General features: G+C 27.3%; 6 protein-coding genes across 7 annotated transcripts; 3 read left to right on the top strand and 3 right to left on the bottom strand.

Annotated features, from left to right (window-relative positions):
* Positions 1–255: 255 nt before the first annotated feature.
* OCT59_004508 (uncharacterized protein) lies at positions 256–1893 on the bottom strand (the record flags this gene model as incomplete). The annotated part of the gene is made up of 6 exons (XM_066148323.1): positions 256–263; positions 339–389; positions 455–611; positions 1230–1319; positions 1393–1556; positions 1755–1893. 6 exons carry the CDS (start codon positions 1891–1893, stop codon positions 256–258), a joined length of 609 nt encoding a protein of 202 aa, XP_065996935.1.
* A 2862-nt stretch (positions 1894–4755) lies between these two features.
* On the bottom strand, positions 4756–6802 carry OCT59_004507 (uncharacterized protein). Its single transcript, XM_025317384.2, has 4 exons — positions 6666–6802; positions 6393–6571; positions 6183–6297; positions 4756–6113 (listed from the first exon to the last, which is right to left on the bottom strand). Exons 1-4 carry the CDS (start codon positions 6751–6753, stop codon positions 4957–4959), a joined length of 1539 nt encoding a protein of 512 aa, XP_025178361.1. The 5' UTR covers positions 6754–6802; the 3' UTR covers positions 4756–4956.
* Positions 6803–7099: 297 nt separating this feature from the next.
* Positions 7100–8764, top strand: OCT59_004506 (uncharacterized protein). Its single transcript, XM_025333606.2, has 4 exons — positions 7100–7408; positions 7492–7542; positions 7629–7710; positions 7787–8764. The coding sequence occupies exons 1-4, from the start codon at positions 7172–7174 to the stop codon at positions 8596–8598; spliced, it is 1182 nt and encodes a 393-aa protein (XP_025178362.1). The 5' UTR covers positions 7100–7171; the 3' UTR covers positions 8599–8764.
* Positions 8765–11377: 2613 nt separating this feature from the next.
* Positions 11378–14469, bottom strand: OCT59_004505 (uncharacterized protein; the record flags this gene model as incomplete). 2 transcript variants are annotated; one of them, XM_025333607.2, is made up of 10 exons in its annotated part: positions 11378–12872; positions 12936–13124; positions 13198–13252; positions 13327–13390; positions 13464–13636; positions 13752–13863; positions 13955–14038; positions 14117–14140; positions 14220–14384; positions 14459–14469. In XM_025333607.2, the coding sequence occupies 10 exons, from the start codon at positions 14467–14469 to the stop codon at positions 11959–11961; spliced, it is 1791 nt and encodes a 596-aa protein (XP_025178363.1). The 2 variants fall into 2 exon arrangements, with proteins under 2 accessions (XP_025178363.1, XP_065996934.1); XM_066148322.1 differs by lacking the exons at positions 13752–13863; positions 13955–14038; positions 14117–14140; positions 14220–14384; positions 14459–14469 and having other exon boundaries at positions 11959–12872; positions 13464–13621.
* A 152-nt stretch (positions 14470–14621) lies between these two features.
* On the top strand, positions 14622–15607 carry OCT59_004504 (mitochondrial 54S ribosomal protein bL27m). The gene is made up of 4 exons (XM_025317385.2): positions 14622–14800; positions 14882–14986; positions 15055–15122; positions 15191–15607. Exons 1-4 carry the CDS (start codon positions 14686–14688, stop codon positions 15431–15433), a joined length of 531 nt encoding a protein of 176 aa, XP_025178364.1. The 5' UTR covers positions 14622–14685; the 3' UTR covers positions 15434–15607.
* A 533-nt stretch (positions 15608–16140) lies between these two features.
* OCT59_004503 (uncharacterized protein) lies at positions 16141–17969 on the top strand (the record flags this gene model as incomplete). Its single annotated transcript, XM_025317386.2, has 6 exons — positions 16141–16646; positions 16718–16754; positions 16825–17008; positions 17096–17227; positions 17304–17467; positions 17539–17969. 6 exons carry the CDS (start codon positions 16141–16143, stop codon positions 17620–17622), a joined length of 1107 nt encoding a protein of 368 aa, XP_025178365.1. The 3' UTR covers positions 17623–17969.
* Positions 17970–18365: the final 396 nt, after the last annotated feature.

Below are 18365 nucleotides of genomic sequence, written 5' to 3'. Positions count from 1 at the left end.
TATATAGAACCATTCACACCTTAACCATTTACTGTACAATATATTAAATAATAATTTGAAGTAAATTTCATATTTAAAATTCAATTACTACAGGATTACATTTTTAATATGCAACTAACATCTCCTTGAATGCAGTCTCTTATTACTATACTTTCATTCAAGAATAATTTATTAATTAGAACAATATTTGATAAAACTTGATTAAATTCATCTTCAAAAGTGATAAGAAATAATGAATATTTCATTTTAATGCCCTTACTCATCTAATTAAACGAATTGATGATTATGTTAATTTAATAAATAAATCATTATAAAGTAAAATAAACTCAAATAATTACCTTTAGAATTACTAGTAATATTGAGTTTTGTAAAATCTATTCTTACAGAATCTGTAAAAATAAAAGAATATTTATTAGTCTAAATAAATTTAAATAATTATTTTGAATAAAATTACCTGAATATTCTAAATTATCATTGTCTGCATTTTTGGGTTCTGGAAGGTTCTTAAAATCTAAAAGCTTACTTATATAAACTGCTTGAGTATGTGCTATATATGAGAGTGTACTTGTAGAAGATAATGGTAATTGAGCTGTTGAAGATGAAGATGATGACTTTTTATTAATTTCATCTGCTTCATTGGTTTGTTTATTGATAATATAATTTTTTTTATCGCAATTTGACCATAAATTATTAAATAACTCATATAATTTATTAGCATCAGGTCGTTTTAAAGGGTCTGCATCCCAACATTGATTAATAATGTCAAAAATTAATTGAGGGATTTTATAATTAGACTTTGGCCTCAACCCCTTACAAATTTTCATTGCTAAGAATTCATCATGAGCTATATCATAATAAGGAGGAAAACCTGTACAAATTTCATATGCAATAATTCCATATCCATAAATATCACTTGCTTGAGTATATTCTTTTCCTCTTAGAACTTCTGGAGCTACATTAGGTAATACTCCATATATTTTTTTATTACTATTTTGATAGGATTTAACATTTGCGGGTTGACACAATCCCAAATCGGTAATGAAAGCCTGATGGATGTCATTGCTTAATATATTCCCACAATGAAGATCACGATGAATTAATCCTTTATTATGAATATCTTTAAGACCATATGCAATAGTATATAAAGTAAACAACTTTTCCTTCCAATTCATTGAAATGAAGTTGTTATTTAAATGTTGTCTTAAACTACTATCTAATAATTCCATCACCATCATAAAATCATTTGTTTTTGGATCTTTGGTAATTCCAAAACAAGGAACTGTATAGCCAGAATCATATACTAAACTATTTGATTCAACCTTAAATAAAAATTATAGTTAGTTTAACATTTATAATAAAAGGCTAATAAAGATTCATAAGAAAATATCTTACTTCTTTTAAAAATTCTGCTGTAATACCTTGTGAATTATGTAAGCACTTTAAAGCAACTTCTTTGACACCACCATGTCTTTCCCATTGATTATTGTCAAAATTCCAATTACTAATAGGACCTTCTTTCCAAACTGCTTTAAAAGTAGTTCCAAATCCCCCTTTTGCTAAATATTCAACATTTTCAAATTTATCATATTCAATCCATTCTATGACTTGACCAAAACTTTTAGCTTTTAATTGTACTTTTTGAATAAATTTATCAACATCATGATTTCCACTTGTCCAATTTTTGAAATTTGGTTGAAAAAGACAATAATTGCAATATATATAATTTCTTGGATGGTTACATTCTTTACACAAACCATATTTTTTATAACGTTCTTTTGATTCTTTGTCTGTTATTAGTTTATCAATTAACAATTCTTGTTCTTTAGTCAAAGAACGATGATAAAACTTTTTTATTTGATTAATTACATCATCACTTAGTTTAATTTCATCCATTTTAAATAAAATAATTTATTCGTACTAAAAATAGAATAAAAAAAAAATTAATGAAAAAAAATAGTTATTTTATTTTGTCAATGATTTCAAGATCGGCAACAAAATTATCAAAAAAAGACTAGTTAAAATACACAGAGGAACTTAATGTCAATAGTGTGACGACTGTGACGTTTTGCAAAACGGCAGGTCACCTGTCGTAAAAACGTGTACCTGGCACACTTTTGACCATCACGGAAATAAAATAAATAAAATGTGTAACTAAATATAGTAAGTATTATGTAATTAAAAGTGGTGGCTTTATTAAAATATGATTTATTCGACCATCAATTTAACTCAAAAAACAAAATTGTTAATAAATGAATAATCAATGATCGGTGACAGTTATATAATTTATTAACACGATTAAAGGATAAACTTTTAAGGAAGTTTTTCAAATCTAACATATTCAAGAAAATTTGGAATTGTTTTTAAAAGTAATTGAAATATAAATCCTTATTAAATTTTAGATATTTACCGTATATAGATTGATAGCGTATCATCTTGTCATATATATTATTAATTTAAAAATAATTAATAAAATTTTATTAAATAAACATATCTGAAGAAATTATGAGAAGTGAAAAAGTATTAATAAATAATATTATCATTTAAATATATTAATTGTTAATTTAATAATATTTTAATTTTATTTAGTAAAAATATTAAAAAATTGTAGGTCACTGCCTTTGTAAATATATAAGAAAATTAACGTGACACATATATATTTATCAGTTACCATTTATAAAAAAAATGGATATCGTAAGTTTTTTGCCAAATTTAAAATTTACTATTTTCATAAAATCCAAAGTTGTACCAAAAATATAAAGGAAGTCATAACTCATAACTATAAATAAGAGATCTTAGTATTGTTTTTTAAAAAAAGAGAATACTAATTTATTATTCTATAATAGAAGCCAGGCACGTAAGCTGATTTGCCAGTTTCTCCTTAATGTCCGTCTACCTCTAGTTCTTTCGCTACTGGTTCTCTTAATTTTATATCTTAAGCTGAAAATATTTTATTAAATTAGTACATGAAATTCAACAAAATCATAATTAACATATCAAAAAAAATATTAATATAAGCCGGTTGGAAGAATAAATTAGGTCAAGTCATTACGTAAAAGTATTCCATGAAATTATATAAAATATTTGCCATATTTGATACAATACAAATACCATTCATGTTGTTAAATAGTACTCACATTTTTTTAGATGAAATTCATAAGTGTTTTTTTGGATAATGTTACAATAAATTTTTTTGTTATTTGTTGAACTATAAATAGACGAACTTATTAAATTTAACGAAAAATTTTCTTTTTTCTAGAAAATATAAATACTTCATTTAATGATAGATTCATATCATTGAAATATTATTTCATATTTAAAAATTTTACATATGTTTTAGTAATAATTACCTAGTCTTAACTTAGGTTTTACATATCACATGATTTTCAAATAACGTGATTTAAAAAACAGCCTATTCCTAAAATTAGAAATTGGTCAAAACTGCTAACTATAATTGCATCTTTTTTAAAAAATTTGTAATTTATTATAAGTTAGTAATTCCACGGGTTTAACTCATTATGAGCGATTGTCATTTTCCCATAATTATACTGATGGGTGGTCTTTGTTCCAACAATCCTTATATAGTTCTTAATATTCTATAGGAGTAAACCGTTTAATAATAAATTAGAGAATGTTACTTCATTATAAGAAAAACAATAATTAAAATTAAAAAAAAATGATGATATATCAAAATTTTATTATAGAATTTTTTTCACATTATCCGTTTATCGTGATGTTGAAATTAATTGTCAAAATTATATTACTTTAAAGCATAAGTCTTCTTCTAATAACAAGTTATAATAATTGAAATTACTCGCCCCTCAAAATGGTCAGAAAAAGATTTAATTAGTACGATTTTTTTTTTTTGTTTTTATAATGCAAATATCGCAAAATAAAAAAAATTTAAAAAACTTATAATACCTGTTCCGTTTAGTCATACACAACTATGAAGGATTTGGGTAATGAATAAATATTATATTACGGATGAAACGGTCCTTAAAGATCTCACCTTTGCACACGCATCTCATGTTATTTAATACGAAGAGTAGCTAATGTTTATGAGCACATTCACGAGGTAAAGTTTACCGAAGATAACGATAAGTTAAAAGACAAAACTGGCGTTGAACAAAAATTACTTAAAATTTGTATATTCGTTGTTGTCTGATTATTTTTTTTCTTTTTAGTCCCGGCTCCATTCATTTTGATAATTTAATTTATCAAGTCAATTATTTAATTGGACCAAAGATCAAAAAAAAAAACTTTAAAATATTTTATCATTTTATAATTCAGAACCATATGCAAAATGCGAATAATAAATTTTTAAAAAATTAAAAATCTCATTTATTATATCAATTTTTAAAATAAGTTGTATGATTTTCTCGTTAAAAATTACCGATTTTAACTCATTCTACAGGTATAGAAGAAAAATTATTAATTAATTATCATAAATAAAGGAATCAATTACATATAATATACTGTACACTGCAGTGACTGCACAGTATATCGTCAATACTACCACCTTTAGAAAGCTTGTTCAGATTCCCGCGTCGAATTATTGCTGGTCTGAAAGGTTGAAGTCCGAAAGATTGAAGTTTCAGCAAACTCACTTCCTAAACATAACATATTTATAATTTCTGTTTCTGAAAAAACTTTGCGCGCATCAAAATTTCTCATTATCCCTCTTTACTTACCGTACGTAACGATCCGTACGCAACGATTCTGTGGGACATAAAAACTAAGCAAAATTAAGCAAATATATAACTAACTAAAATGACACATCGTTTATTATAGAGAATTTTATATGTTAACTATATTTATAAGAGGGTTTATTGTGAAACAAAAGAAATATTGTGTAAACTTTATATACATAACTATACAATATATATATTTAATAAATTTTGGCGGTATAAACATAATAGATATTTCAAAATTATAGTCTTAAAATAATCTAGCCATTGACTATAAAACTTCTAAACTACATATATATTTCGAAAAGCTACCAAATAAACCCTCGAATCCCCCAATTCCCCATTCATATTCAGTATAGAAAGCTCGTCCACCTTGACCTCCATGCCATCCAGTACTCCTACCTTCAGTTGTAATAATTTCTAAACCGTATACTACGGATGCGAATCTGAAAACAAAACGCTTAATTTTTTCATCTTTGTGCCATTCGAAATCAAAGGCCTCGCTAAGTCCCGGTGTCCCAAACATTTCAATAGAACCATCAGAAAAGTAAAACGCGAGTGCGTTAATAAAGTGTGTACTCCAAATACGAATTTTATTAACATAAACATCATCAGATTTTTTGAATTTAACATTGAACTCAGTACAATCTCTATTCATCGCGTTCATCTCATCTTCAAGAAATAGATGATCCTTAGGTTTTTGTCCCAACCGATTCTCCTCTCCATTAAAATTTCTATGACTAGTCTCTAATTTCTTAGCGGCACTTATCAGCCTATTTAATGCCTTTTTAGACGGCTTATACATTGTGCCAACATTTTCAAACTTGGAATAAACTTCTTGCAATTGTTTATCATATTCCTCTAAAAAATCTTGAAAATCAAAAAGATTTGGTAACATATCTTTCAATAATTGAAGTACATATAGCACTTGTTTTCTCTCTTCTTCTGCCCGAGCCCGACCATTATAATCAGCAATACTTCCAAGCCAGTGTTGTTTTAACACTTCCTGTGCTTCTTTCTCTCCGGTCATCAAATAACCTTGAGTATGAACTGACTTTTCTTCAATATTTTTCAGAGCTTTGATTACACGTCCTAATTGTACTCGTAAATCAGGCACAATACTTTGCAATACTCTTAATCTTTGTTTGACAGAGATAATGTCATCCATATCGAGATCATTTGTCCAGAAATTTTCTTTTTTATTTACAATATCCAAAACATCATCTAGTTCACTAGAAAGAGATTCGAAAAAAGAATCAGCTTGTCTTCTAAATCCCAAGATTTCTTTTCCAGCTTCTCTATAATGATCTGAAAGCTCAAAGAGAACTCGAGAAATCTGAGCACCATTATTGATAATTACATCACTACGATTCAAAAGTGCTCCAAGATTAATAAATACAGCGCGATATTTGTTCATGACTGACGTTCCTAGTATTTATATATAATAATAAGTATCAATATATAAAGCAAGATTAGTTTAATTATACTAGAGCATACCCGGAATATCGAATTCGTCAATTTTCTTTGAGGTAGATTCTGCCATTTTAGCCAAATTTTCAAAAATCGAATCTGATTCATCCGATTCTGAATTATCTTCTTTCATAAAAGTCACCTATATCATGGGAAAAAAAAGGTACGATAAGTATAAACAATGAAAATTAATGCGAACTCTCATAAAATTTCCATACGTTAAGAATAATTTCTTACATGTTTGAAAGATTTGAAAGGAATGAACACATAAATCGTAATTATAATAATAAAAATAGTCAAAATTATACAACGCCTTCCACAAGGAATTATTCTACGTCTATTTTGATTAATTTGGTTACGGTGGTCTTCAACGGTAGATTGAGATTGTATAGAAGGTCGACGTCGATTTCTAAATTCTAATCAGATTTATTGAATGCAATATTGGGAAAAAAGTATATTAAAATATATTCAAACTTCATACATTTATCGTAATAATAATAGTAGTAATACCTGAATTGTTGGTGTCGAACCTTTCACTTCCACTAGCTTGCGACGAACGAAGATTTTGTTCATCCATTCTTATTGTATCATCCCGCATTTGATTTTTCACTTTATAAATTTTCGAGGATAGAAAAGTTTTTTGAAAAAGTGTAGGAAAATAATATTCTTAATCAAATTGTTTATTTGTAATTTGTAACACATTTGCATATGAAGACGTGTGTGAAAGGAAATTGTGTGAAAGAAAATGCGAACAAAACCAACTAATTTTGAGCATATTTGTAACGCCAATGCATATCATTTATGCAGTGATAAGAAAGTGTGAGAAGGAAAAACAAGATTCTAAAAAATGATGAAAATCTGTACTAACTAAATATGGCATTTTTCCCATCAACGAATTTCCAATACGTTAATTATCAACCGATTATGTCAGAAAAGAAATTTCCATATCACCCTTTTTTAAAGTTAAAAATTGTGAAAAAAAAAATCATTAATCCTTCAAATATCAAAACTAAAAGATGAACCAATTTTTACCCTCTCAACCTAAGCGTGCCCGTATGGATACTCAAAATCAACAGCCGCCTACAAATAATAACGGCAAAGCTAGCGCTTCCCTCTCACAAGAATCGGAACAACAAATTGTTCAAGACACGTACGCCCTCCCAGCGAAATCTGCTGCGACATTAATTATTGTCTTTATTTCAATAATTTTATATATATTAATTTTATATAAGGTGGAATTACTGGAATATTCGGTATGTAATAATTATTCGCCCGTTGGTCTTTAAGTTTCATTTTTATAAATATTAATTTTACTTCATTATTTTATAATTTATAGAGGTTAAAAATAGAAAGTATCTTGAATATCTTGAATGAAATTTTTCGGATGGTAAGCTTGTTTTAGACGTTTAGATTATTTGGTTTATTTGAACGGTTTTCGTAAATTATTTTAATAATTATTTTTACGTTCGTTAGCCAATTGATGACCCAGTCTTTCGTAATCTTGCCAATTCAACTACAATATTAATTGAAGATCTTGTTAAATTTAATATACCAGGTAAATCACGTAATAATAACTATATCATTATTTATCATTATTACCATTATTTTAATATTTTTTTAAAATATTTTAGCAAGTGATAACGTAAAAGATCTTCGCATAATTTCGATTTACTTGTCCGACGTCATATCCTCAAGTTCAGATCCTACCAATTTATCTCCCTCATTATATCTTAAAAATCTTGGTGATAAGACATACGATGTAGGAAAATATATTGGAAGTATATATGTTTCTGGTTCATTTACACTTGATGAACTTTTTAATGAATTCCAAGATATTCAACAAAATTTATCGATATCTTCTAAAGATGATCCTTTATTATTAATTCAAAAAGAAGAGACACAATATTTTTATGATAAAGTATACAATTTGATATCAAGATCTAAAGATCCTTTATTGACTCAAAAAAATGCACAATATTTTTATTCAAGATTAGGTCAAGTTCTCAATCTAATAACAAGATTTCATGGTAAATTTGTTAAAATTGAGAAAGAAATTCAAGACATTCAAAAGTTATATCGTGGTTATAATAATGCTCAAGGATTTTCAAATATTATTAATTACATTAATGAGAATGAGTCAACATATAAACAAATATATGATATGGAAACAGTTCAACAAAAGTTAGATATTGAACGAAGACAAATGGATCAATTGATGGCTATTGATCATGAAGTTATAAGAATCAAAGAAAGTCTCAACTTATATAAAAATAATCTTAATGATTTTATTGAGAGAATTATAAATTTAATTAATAGAAAAATTATAACACATGAGGATAGTCAAATGTTGAGTGAAGTCCTAAATAGTGTGGACAAAGCAAAGGAAATTTGGAAAGAGATGGATGTTTCGGAAAATAATCGTTTGTTTCGAATAGAAAATTAATTCTTTCATTGATAAGTTGAAGGAAGATACTTGATATTATCATCATATTTAGTTGTTTATCATGTAAATGTAAAATAATAAAATAACGCCTATTTATAAAATTAAACAAATTAAGCGAAAAAGAACGATTTAATGAAATAAATTGAATTATTTATTCACCTTGGAATATTCAGTTTCATATATCCCTCCATTTTTGAATCTGATAATGAAGCCTTAATATTACTATTCGATTTGAAAACAATTATATCTACAGTATATCTCTAATTAAAACCATAAAATATTCATCTTTGTAATGTTATTAAGGATGAGCCAATTAATTTGGTTCAGTTTTGTTACGAGTAAACTCAGTTTTGAACGGTTCCTGATCAAATTGGAATCGGCTCAAAACACGAACAGGTTCAGGTTTCCCATCCATAAACGTTATTCATCCTATCCATCTAGCTATTTTACTTTATGTTTGACATGTATTAGCAATATTATATCTGGCAGCATTTGGTAATAATTTCATCAACATTCGAAATAAATGTTCTTTTCTTTTCTAGATTTCTTTATATATACCCGTTACGCGATTTCTATTTCATATAATAAACTTTATTTATTTTTTAAATGAATTTCTTCCTTTATAATTATTTAAATTGTGAAAACAGAGGAAAAAAAACTTTTTTAACTATATCACGCAGAGATTTGCCTTATATTTAAGTTTCCCGGTGATTAAATAAGACGTACTATAGCTCTTTAGAATTATCTCACCAAGGCGCATCGATTGGTTGTTTCAAGTATCAATAAATCGTTAAATATCACAATAAATAAATTTTTTTAAAAAAACTGTTAATAGTTCACTGTCTATCGATGCTAGAGACATGATTTTGTCACCAATCGATGTTCTTGATGAAACGATTCTAATTAGAAGTCGAGTTATTTCAGTTTTTAAAAATTAGTTTGGTCTGGAACGATTCGTTCGGCGCTTTAATTTGAAACTCATGAATGTTTCTTTATACCAATTTAACATAATTTGACATATTGGACAGAAACTAAAAAAAGGTTTGTACTAATTTATTATTTTTCTATTGAACAAATGAGGTCTTAATAAAAATTAATTTTGGAATTTTTATAATTTTTATATAATATGCAAATGAACAGATATAGTGAAGAAACGTTCAATAGATTCATTAAAATTAAAATTGAAATATATTAGAGAACAAATAAATATAAAGAAATGATTTTAAAAAACTTGTGAAAGACATTATCTTACTCATGTTAACACAAACGTAAAAAAAAACAAAATACGTAATATATACTGTATTGTACGCCGAATATTCTTTCTTTTTAAAGTCTGGAATATAACAAGCCAGTAATTCAAAATCTGTCCAAGATAAAGCATCAAAAGCTAAACAAATGTTCCAGATGACTGAATGAAGTTAAACTCACGGCTGTAAATGATGATGACAATATCATAACAGAATAAAATAAAAAATTACATTAACAGTTAGAGTATAAAATCAATATTGTTATATAAATCATAAGATATTTAAAAATAAAGCAAGCATTATCATAGAAGTAATTAATAGATATTATAGATGGCACAAAGAATTAAAGTATTTTCAAGTAATTCATAAAATTCTGAGTTTAACGAAAATGATATTATACAGTATTACATAACAAGTGAGAGTATAGGAATATAGGATATATTTTGTTTAATGTAATAAAATTTGTGAATCACTGAAAAATTCAATATAGAGGATTTTTTAGACACTTCTTTAAAAACTTATTAAGTTAGAACACTCGAACCTAGTAATTCTTCTAAATCAGAATATACAACTCCAATACTTTTTTTGTATCCAATAATTATTATACTTAGTTTTTTGGACAACAAATATTCACAACTCAATCAGAAACTTATAAACTAATTAAATAATAAATAGTTTCATCATATCTTACATAATACTTCATTACAGTATATACACTTTTAATTATTTATTCTAATATTTTCATTTATCTGTTATCAGTTATAGTTTGTTTACTTTGATACATTCATCAGTATTTTATAATTCTTTTATTTATTTTTTTCCATTAATATTTTTTACTAAACCAACTAAATGAAAAATATTTTAGTTACTATTATATTAATAGAAACTTCTCCTAAAACAAAAATATCAGACAAATTTCCAGAATATGATGTTTTTATGATAAAATGAAGTTCAACAATTGCCTGAAGAACGGGTTCATTGATCTTGTTGATAAGGATCATTATAAGCTAAGGGACAAAAAGAAGTATATTACCAACAATTATTTAGATATAATTCAATTCGTACTTAATCAATAACTATTTAACATAATTTTATAATTAGAGAGATGAAATGTTAATTAAATTTATTTTACTTTGATCTATAGGAAGTCTAATCTATAAAATCCTAAAAAAAATTCGCGTTATCATAAAAATGAACTTGGACTGATAAATTCATTCATCAATTGGTGGAGCTTGAAAAACAAAACGAGAACACGTATTGCAAGAAATGAACCAAATGAACCATTCTGAGGAAATTAAAATGAGGTAGGCAAAAAAAGTTGTAAAGAATAATAGATTTGATTTCTGAAACACGCGACCAGATAAGATTATATAAATTCACAAACTTTATATAGTAGCCGACGCCATCTAAATCATGTGATTATGAATCTATCCGCAGTGTAAACCATGGGAGAATATATCAGCTAATAAGTTCTAAAGTAAATAAATTCAATAAAGCTACTCATGAATAAACAATCAATGAAAAATTATAAATTAACATTCAATTATTCAATTTCATATTTCAAAAGGAATATAAATTCTGAGTTAAAAGCTATTGAAAGTTTTTTTATACTCAAAAAACGAAATTAGATATCAAGAATTCTTTTAAGTACTCGAGATCATTTTCCAACAGTGTACTGTACTAGAATTTGTGAACGGTTCATGGATTTCTTTACCATTAGCACTTATTATCCATATCCAAAAATTAAGTTAGTACGTTTTCTTTATTGTTGGCACTTATTCAGTATCCAAAGATTAAGCTAGTACCGGAATGCAAGGTTTTATTTTAATTTCGATCATTCGCCTTTGGTTCATTATTACATTCGATCAAAATCAAATATATTTTCTATGATCTTCTATCTCTATAATTAATAACTGAAAAAACATCATATAAAAATTTGATTATCAATTTTTAAAAAATATTTATTCATACAACAACAGAAGAACAAAAATAAAATTTCTCTCATATTTTTACTCAAATAACTATGTATATTCAGTTATTTTATAATCTTTATTAAAAGAATCTATGTAATTTAATAAAAATTGCTTCATAATTCACCCCCTTTTTTTTATTTTCATCGTTTGGGAAAAGTAAACGAGCTAGTAGTGGTTGTGGTAGGTCGAAAATTAAACGGGGGTTTATTACTTGTTTGACCAAACGCATTTGATTGGCTTGGTTGGCCAAACGCATTTGATTGACTTGGTTGGCCAAACGCATTTGATTGACCTGGTTGGCCAAACGCATTTGATTGACCTGGTTGACCGAATAAACTTGCTTGGCTGGTCTGGCTTGGTTGTCCAAATAAACTGGGTTGAGTTGACTGCCCGAATTGGTTTGGTTGTCCAAACATGCTGGGTTGACTAGTTTGTCCGAACAAACTGGTGGATTGACCATAGCTAGATTGACCATAGCTAGATTGACCAAATAGGCTTGGTTGACTGGCGGGCTGTCCAAAGCCAGATTGACCAAATAAGCTTGGTTGACTGGTGCTTTGCCCAAAATTAGATTGTCCAAATAAACTTGGTTGACTGGTGCTTTGCCCAAAATTAGATTGTCCAAATAAACTTGGTTGACTGGCGGGCTGTCCAAAGCCAGATTGACCAAATAAACTTGGTTGACTGGTGCTTTGACCAAAATTAGATTGTCCAAATAAACTTGGTTGACTGGCGGGTTGGCCAAAATTAGATTGTCCAAATAAATTTGGTTGACTAGTGGTTTGACCAAATAAGCTCTGCTGACTACCAAATAAGCTAGGTTGGCTAGTGGATTGACCAAATAAATTAGTTTGGCCAAATAAGCTAGTTTGACTGGATTGACCGAATAAATTGGGTTGACTCGGTTGGACAAGAGGTTGAGTGGCTGGTCTAATTAATTCAATTTGACTGGGTGGATTTAATTGATTAAGTTGAGCAGCTGATGTTACTACCGGAAGGTTTTTTGCCAACTCTTGTGCCGGTTTTCTTTCATTAAAGGAAGTCTCACGAGCAACTAATGCAAATTTGAGATTAATAAAGTAATCCTCAGAATCAAATAATTTATAAGATTACTTACTATCTATGCTCGGCTCCTTTTGTATTTCAAATGGATTAGAATTATCATGAGAATAGGTTCTTCGAAATCTGAGATATTTTTCTCGAAGTTTATCCATTTCTTCATGTAACGTTGCCACCTTTCCAGTAATAACCATAAAACTTTGATGTTGACTACGCATAGACTCATTAAGTGAGGCGAGTTCTTTATCTACATAAATTATTAAACAATAATTGAACTAAAGTTGAAACTTGATGGAATCATTAAAAGCAATTTTACGTACTCTCAGTATCATTACTGCGATTTTGAGCCAACGAAGAAAAGTGTCGTTCTATTTCCTATATAATCGGTAAAAGATTAATAATATATTAAATACCGACGAAATAAGATCAAATTTTAGAAAAAAGCTAACATCGATCGTAGAAGAATATTGCCGTAATCGTTCTTCAAAAGAAATTACAAGATCATGATAATATCTATTAAAAATAATTAAATCAATATAAAAAACTTTAAAATAAACAAATATAAGCTAGTGTGAGTCAAACATACTTTGCGAATATATTATCTCCAATTTGTAAAATGTTTCCGCTTTGCCCTTGAGAAGCAGCGTCGTAAAAACGTTTACCGTTATCTACCATCTTAATTTGATCCTCTAAATCTTTCAATCGCTCGTCTATTTGACTATGAGTAGTCCGTAATTCATTCATCAAGGAGGCCAATTTCTATACGGTATATGTTCAGCAGGTTAGCCTGGCCTACATGTGGACAATCGATTATTGTCACACAATGAATAAAAACGCCAAATGATAATTTGCTATAATAAAATATTAACGCAACCTGAAATAATGTTCGAGACTCATTCGCAACTTCTTTTACATAATCATTCAAATCCGGTAGATGTGTGGATTCAATATTAGACATTATTAATTTTTGATTTTGTATATATTGCCTGAAAATATGTTAAGGAATAATAATAAAAAAAACTCTAAATCGTATTTATTAGTATAATTTTACAGAAAATTTCTTCGATCAAAGGATACTCTATATCAACAATTAACTTTTGATCTGATTCACTAAGATCTGAGAATTTTGTTGCTTTTGTTATATTTGCGGCTAGTTGTCCCCTAAAAAACATTTAATTCAATTTAATTAAATTTAATTAAGAAATTTGTAAAGTTTCAATGAAGTATGATAACACGAACCCTTGTGCTAGTCTAATTAACGTCCTGTAAGTATCAAATAAGTCCCAGTTAGGTTTAATTTATAAAATAATAAATAAATAATAATAATAAATTATAAACGTACTTCTCTATTTCTGATGTCGTTTGAGTTGTAGAACCTATACTAACTGTTGGGCCTCCTAGTGTATTACCAATATTGAAACCTGATCCTCCGGTAGATAACGTATTTAATTTCAAACCACGTCCAAAACCGGTGGAAGAATTATTAAGTGAACCGAAACTAAAAGGTCTACATAAGTAAAATAGAGTTTTAGTAGGAAGTCTCGTCTGTTACTATAAAATAATATTGGAATTTATCCTTACTGTTGCGCCATGTTCAAATGTTAAAAGAGATTAATCAATGCGCTATTAATATTAGATTACGTTATAAGTGTTATTGTAACTCATTATCTAAGCCACTCATTTGTGATTGGTTCGTATACTAGTTAAATTTTTGATAGTAATCTCCGTAAACGAATTTTCGCTTGGGATGAAAAAATAACTAATTAAATCCATATATAAAACAAAATTTTTTTTTTTAGAATAATATAATGTCTTCTATATCTCTTTCTAACGTTTCCCGAAGTCTTCGACAAGTTTATTATAAAAAACCAATTCCGATTTCGATCAAATATAAAAATGAGTTTTTATTGCAAAAGCAAAATGGTTAATTTAATATCATTCTATATATTTTAGGATTATTATTTCTTTTAAAAAGTGATAATAAATGTCATTTTTGATTATCAGAGGTAAATACGATACAACAACGGTGGGCTACAAAGAAAGCTGGAGGATCATCACATAACAACCGTGATTCGCCTGGTAAACGTTTAGGAATAAAGAAATCTGACGGTTAAGTATCATTTAAAATTTTTTTTTTAAAAAAAAAATTATTATTAATTTATATAAATTTTATGTAGGCGAATATGTCAAAGCAGGAAATATCATTGTTCGACAACATGGTACAAAATTTCATCCTGGTGAACATGTACGCAACTTTAAAATAATTTAATTTATATAAATTATATATTAAATTTCTATGTTTGTATTTATTAGGTAAAAATAGGAAAAGATTTTACGATACAAGCATTACAACCAGGTTACGTAAAATTTTATACGTATCCAGAAAGACCAGAAAGGAGATATATTGGAATCATATTTGATCCGAATGATAAATTACCAAGAACGCCTACTGATCCAAGATCACGTAGATTTGATCTAATTGATTTAATAACTTATAATGAAAAATTAAAGAAATCCCGTGAATATGCAATGAATCTTCGTCAAAATGATTCTTAAGAAGTATATTATTTGAAAAGATAGATTATAAATGAATTTTCATTTTAAAGAGACATTTGTTAAATTATTATGTATTTTGATAGGTAAAATTAAAGTTCGTATGAAATATAAATCTTCTCATTCATGTTTATTCATCACTTCATAATAAATACTAAAGATGGAAAAAACTGTTATAATAAGAATAAAAAAGGAAATGTAATAATTAATAAAAATGCATTTACAAAGTTAAATTAAAATTACGCTGTGTATAATAAATATGCATATCAACTTTCAGCATAGATTTGGATGAAAAGGAATTAAACATTACAATAGGAAATTCTCATCACCCTATCGCATTAATTAAAAGTTCTTTATTGATACATTTTCATTGTTAATTACCTAAGCCACCTATTTATGATTGGTTCATTATTGTGTCGTAAGTTTGCATATAAAAAAATCTAAAAGTTTGAACAAAAGAAAAAAAAAACCTTGTGTCGGAGAACTTTCCTTAGTTCTCGCAAACTTAAATATATAAGCGAATTTTCGTCTTAGAGATGAGGATATAGTAAAGGAATTCAACTTTTTAACGACTAATAACGAAAAATACACCTTTTAAAAGAGCAAAATTTTTTTAAAAAAACCAAACTGTTTACAGTCACTTCTTGCTTTCTATTTACATCAAATATCACTTTATTACCGCTATCCAATATTCATCCTTCATTCCGCAAATGAAATATCACAGACTACCACGTTCTAGTTCCGGTCATGGCTTTACTTCTTCTGACACATGGTTAAACTATTTTACGTGTTTTAATTTGTTCTTTTTTTCCTCAGCAAATAGCCACTTTAAACGTACCACAAACGCGTGGTATAGAACCCATGGTTATCATACTCCTTTTGATATTTGGCTTGTCTTGCAATGGATAGTTATAATAATATTAATTACAGGATACTATGGATTTTCAATAAAATTCATAGTTAAAGATGAAGAATATGAAGAGCAAGCGTTTCTCAAGGAATATGATGTTTATAATGTTCACAGGAGATCAACTTGGAATTTTTTGGGATTCTTTTTTATTTTTATTGTAATTTTTACCAGCATAAAAGTTTCATTAACTGATACAGCAGATGCACGTGTGATGAGAGAAGGAAAGGAAAGAGATATGTCATATGCAAGAACAACAGGAATTCCAGTTGTTGTGGATGGCTGGTGTTATATTTGTAGATCTAATGTGTAAGTACGAATTGATTTTGCCGCATTTACTACAACATTATAAAGACTCAATGGAAACATTTAATTTACAGAGGATCAGGTACAAGACATTGTAAATATTGTAATAAGGTAAATTTAATTTTTTATAAAATGCTTAATATTTTTTTTTTTTGCTTAGTTTCTCTCTTTTTTATTAAAGTGCGTAAAAGGTTTTGATCATCATTGTCGATGGCTAAATTGCTGTATCGCGGAAGCCAATTATAGGACGTTCATATTATTTATAATATCTTCTTTTATCGCGTCAACAATGAGCCTTTGGCTTGCACTTTGCGCTATAAATGTATATTTTGGTGCGGAAACGGTTGACGATTATTTCATGAGCCGTATGTATAAATTCAAATTTCAAATAAAAGGTTTAAACCGTTAAAATTAAACTTATCTAAATAAATTTGTATTCTCTTGTATTTTAGTTTATGAGATATTTTCTCCATCAACTCCTTATATCATAGTTATTGGGTTATTTATTAACCTTATCCTAATAATAGTAAGTTTATGTGTTGTATTATTTGTTGGACATTTATTATTCTTTCACATCAGATTATGTAAGTATTTCTTATATTTATTATTATGTTTGGAAATAATATTAATTTTTACTGATTTTATTGATCTTCTATAAAGACTTGATGGATATGACAACAGTTGAATATTTGAGTCATCAACAGCAAGGGAGATATTATAGTGATAATTACGAAGATGAAGATGACGAGAATCCATGGAGAAGACCTTATTATCCTAATCCATGGAGACGGAGAATCATGGGAGGGATTAGAAAACTTTACATAGTGAGTGAATGACATTTATTTTTGTTACTATTAGTAAAAACAATATTCTCAAGAGCTATAATATATCTTAGTTTGCACGGTGCTGCAAGAAAAAAAGTAAGTATAAATATAGAGGAAGAGATTCAGTTTATGGATTTGATGTAAATAATGTGTAAAGTTGACAATTATGACTCTCGCTGGATGAGAGCGAAGATTATTTTATATATTATATATTAGCGAATTTGATTAAATATATCTATTGTTTAATTTACACGCTGGACGATATATATAATTTAATTTGTAATTTTTTTTTTTTTTTTTTTGGTATGTGATTTTAATATAATCAGCCGTTTATGGTATAAAAAATACCAGTTTACAATGAAAAATTATTATTTATAAAATTCATCTTATTTCAGCAACTTCCTTAATATATATATAAGTAAAATCAAATAGAATTAGTTAATAGAATTCTAATAAATAAATTAAATAAATTAATAAATTTTTAAAACGTACTCTACCTACTACTTACATCGATTCTATTGATTCTGTATGAGTTAAACCCTATAATTAGCTTTGATTATTCAACTTTTAGATGATATAAATATCTATAAATTATATTTTCAATTGTTCCTTTTTAAATTAATAACTAATAATAATGAGATGTCAAAAAACTTTTTCGATTAATTTTGTTATCTTTAGCCCTTCAGCATGTAGAACTACTCTATTATTGTACCGTATAAGAATAAATTGCAATTTCTTTAGCCCTTCAGCATGTAGAACTACTCTATTATAAGAATAAATTGAATAAATTGCAATTAATGTAATTAATGTGCAAAAGAATATTGTAAAAGAATTTGATTTATAAATTATGATAAATGAATTGTGTGAAACACATCCACGATTTAAAACCTGCATTTCC

Source organism: Rhizophagus irregularis, chromosome 12 (assembly GCF_026210795.1).
Source record: "Rhizophagus irregularis chromosome 12, complete sequence".
In the NCBI taxonomy this organism is placed as follows: domain Eukaryota; kingdom Fungi; phylum Glomeromycota; class Glomeromycetes; order Glomerales; family Glomeraceae; genus Rhizophagus; species Rhizophagus irregularis.
The sequence above is the reverse complement of the archived record's forward strand: the minus strand, read 5'-3'. Positions and strand labels throughout refer to the sequence as shown.